General features: G+C 43.8%; 1 protein-coding gene across 1 annotated transcript; it reads left to right on the forward strand.

The window, feature by feature from the left end:
• Positions 1-6: 6 nt before the first annotated feature.
• On the forward strand, positions 7-810 carry LOC113472709 (putative glycerol kinase 5). Its single transcript, XM_026832496.1, has 2 exons — positions 7-88; positions 683-810. Exons 1-2 carry the CDS (start codon positions 46-48, stop codon positions 808-810), a joined length of 171 nt encoding a protein of 56 aa, XP_026688297.1. The 5' UTR covers positions 7-45.
• Positions 811-2,105: the final 1,295 nt, after the last annotated feature.

A 2,105-nucleotide genomic window follows, 5' to 3' on the forward strand; every position in this document is an offset into this window, starting at 1 on the left:
TACAGGGAAGGTGATATCAAAGTAACATTGGGTACTGGGAGCTTTATGGATGTTAATACTAGAAATAAACCCCATGCTTCCATAGCAGGTATGTCCCTAAGGATCGGTTAAGCTTCTACAAATCAAAATAGCAGGTAGGTAGAAAAAAATAAAAATTAAAAATGCCATCGAGCGGTGATAGCAATTGGAATGAACCTCATTTCCCAATTGTTCACCAAAGTGGCAACCTCTGTGGCCGAGTGGGTATCACACTAGGCTTGCACGCCGCAAGTCCCGGGTTCGATTCCCGGCTGGGTCGAAGTTTTTTCGGCTCTGTGTTTGGAGTTCTGGGTGCACTCAGCCTCGTGAGGACAGTTGAGGAGCTACTTTGATCGAATAGCGACCAGTTATGACACAAGTAGATGAGAATTAATAGTAAATGAGACCACAAAAGTTGTGAAGAAGCTCTCCAGGCAATTCCAGGAATTTAGCAGTGGCTATAGGGTTTTGCCAGAGATCAATGACCGTGAGTGTTGTAGGTCTTCCAGGACAATTGAATAAGTGAGTGAGTTAAGTGACTTTCCGATTTCGTACACAAAAACCCCACTTTGAGTCTTAGGTTTAGGGGCAAACAGCCCTGAAGGATGGGTTGTGCTTATACGAATTTACGACCTGACCTCTCTTGAATTGAATTTTCCTTCAGGTCTCTATCCTTTGGTAGGATGGCGGAGCTCCCCTCAGTCTTCCAGTCTTGTGTACCTAGTGGAAGGTTCTACCTATGATACCGGTACTCTGATAGAATGGGGCAGAACCATTGGTCTATACAGGTAGGTGTACATCTTAAGAAAACCTGATTGGTTGAAAAAGTTGAAATAAACCAACCAGATTGCTAATTCCAAGAGTCAAACTGTTTTTTTTTTTTTTTTTTTTTTTTTTAGGGTGTTTAATAGAGGGAACTGTAAATACTGACGGTCTTATTGTCCGACAGTGAAGAGAGAAGGAAGAACCAGGATAGGAGAAAACCAGACCGTTTAGGAGAATTTCGCCCGGGCAGGAATCGAACCCGCGACCGGTAGCGCTTACAAAGGGAGGCCGGGCGCTACCCTCCAAGCTCAACTAGCTCTTACTTTCTCTCTCTCTCTCATCTCTTCTCTCTCTCTTCTCACTCTCTCTCTACACTCCTCTCTCTCTCTCTCTCTTCTCTTATAGTAAATTTTGTAAATTTTATTGAAATTAATAGCTTATACTTTTTGTATTCACAGATCACTCTGCCTGGTAAGCGCTAGGCCGCGGTTCGAATTCCCCGCCCGGGGCGCGATTTTTATCCTGTCATGGGAAATGTTCGTTCTCGCGAACCGGCTGGCTTTCTCCTACCCTGTCTTCCTTCTCTCTTCGATTTCGGGACCGATAAGACCTATACGCAGTTTACAGTTCCCTCTGTCAACTCTTTAAAAAAAAAGAAAAAAAGAGAGAGATACTCTAAACATAAGGCAGCTAATGATAGCAAGGATTGATTGATTCCTTTCCTATTCTTGCAGGATGTAGAAGAGACATCAGGATCTGGGCCAGTTCTGCTGGATAGCAATGAAGTGGTGTTGTATTCTGTCCTGCCTTCAGCGTGTCCTTCAGGTAACCTTATCTCTTTCCACTAAAAATCTAACTAAGGCTTAGGTTGTAGGGCAAACAGCCCCCTGAAGGACTAGGATATAACGCTTCACGAATCTAGGAAATATTAGAGACAAGAAACAGATCTTGTGCACACTTTGATACACCCCGCCGAATCTCCCTTGGCCGAGTGGTATCACACTTGCTTGCATAACAGGAGGTCCCGGTTCGATTCCCGGCGGGGGTGAAGTTTTTTCGTCTCTGTGTTGTTGGAGTTGGGGTGCGCCATCGCGAGGACAATTGAGTAGCTAACTTTAATCGAGTAGCGACAGTGGCGGCATTACCAGAGTGAAAAAGATTATTGAAATATGGAAAGAGAGGGAGCGAAAGGAGGCATTCAGTAATGCTGTGATATAACGTTAGATTACATTGGATTATGACAACTTGTCTAAGCTGACAGTATAAAGCACTATTATCTTACCCATAAAGCGTTAAAAAAGCTCCTGGGTTCAATCTAACAT

Source organism: Diaphorina citri, unplaced genomic scaffold (assembly GCF_000475195.1).
Source record: "Diaphorina citri unplaced genomic scaffold, Diaci psyllid genome assembly version 1.1 scaffold7456, whole genome shotgun sequence".
NCBI lineage: Eukaryota > Metazoa > Arthropoda > Insecta > Hemiptera > Psyllidae > Diaphorina > Diaphorina citri.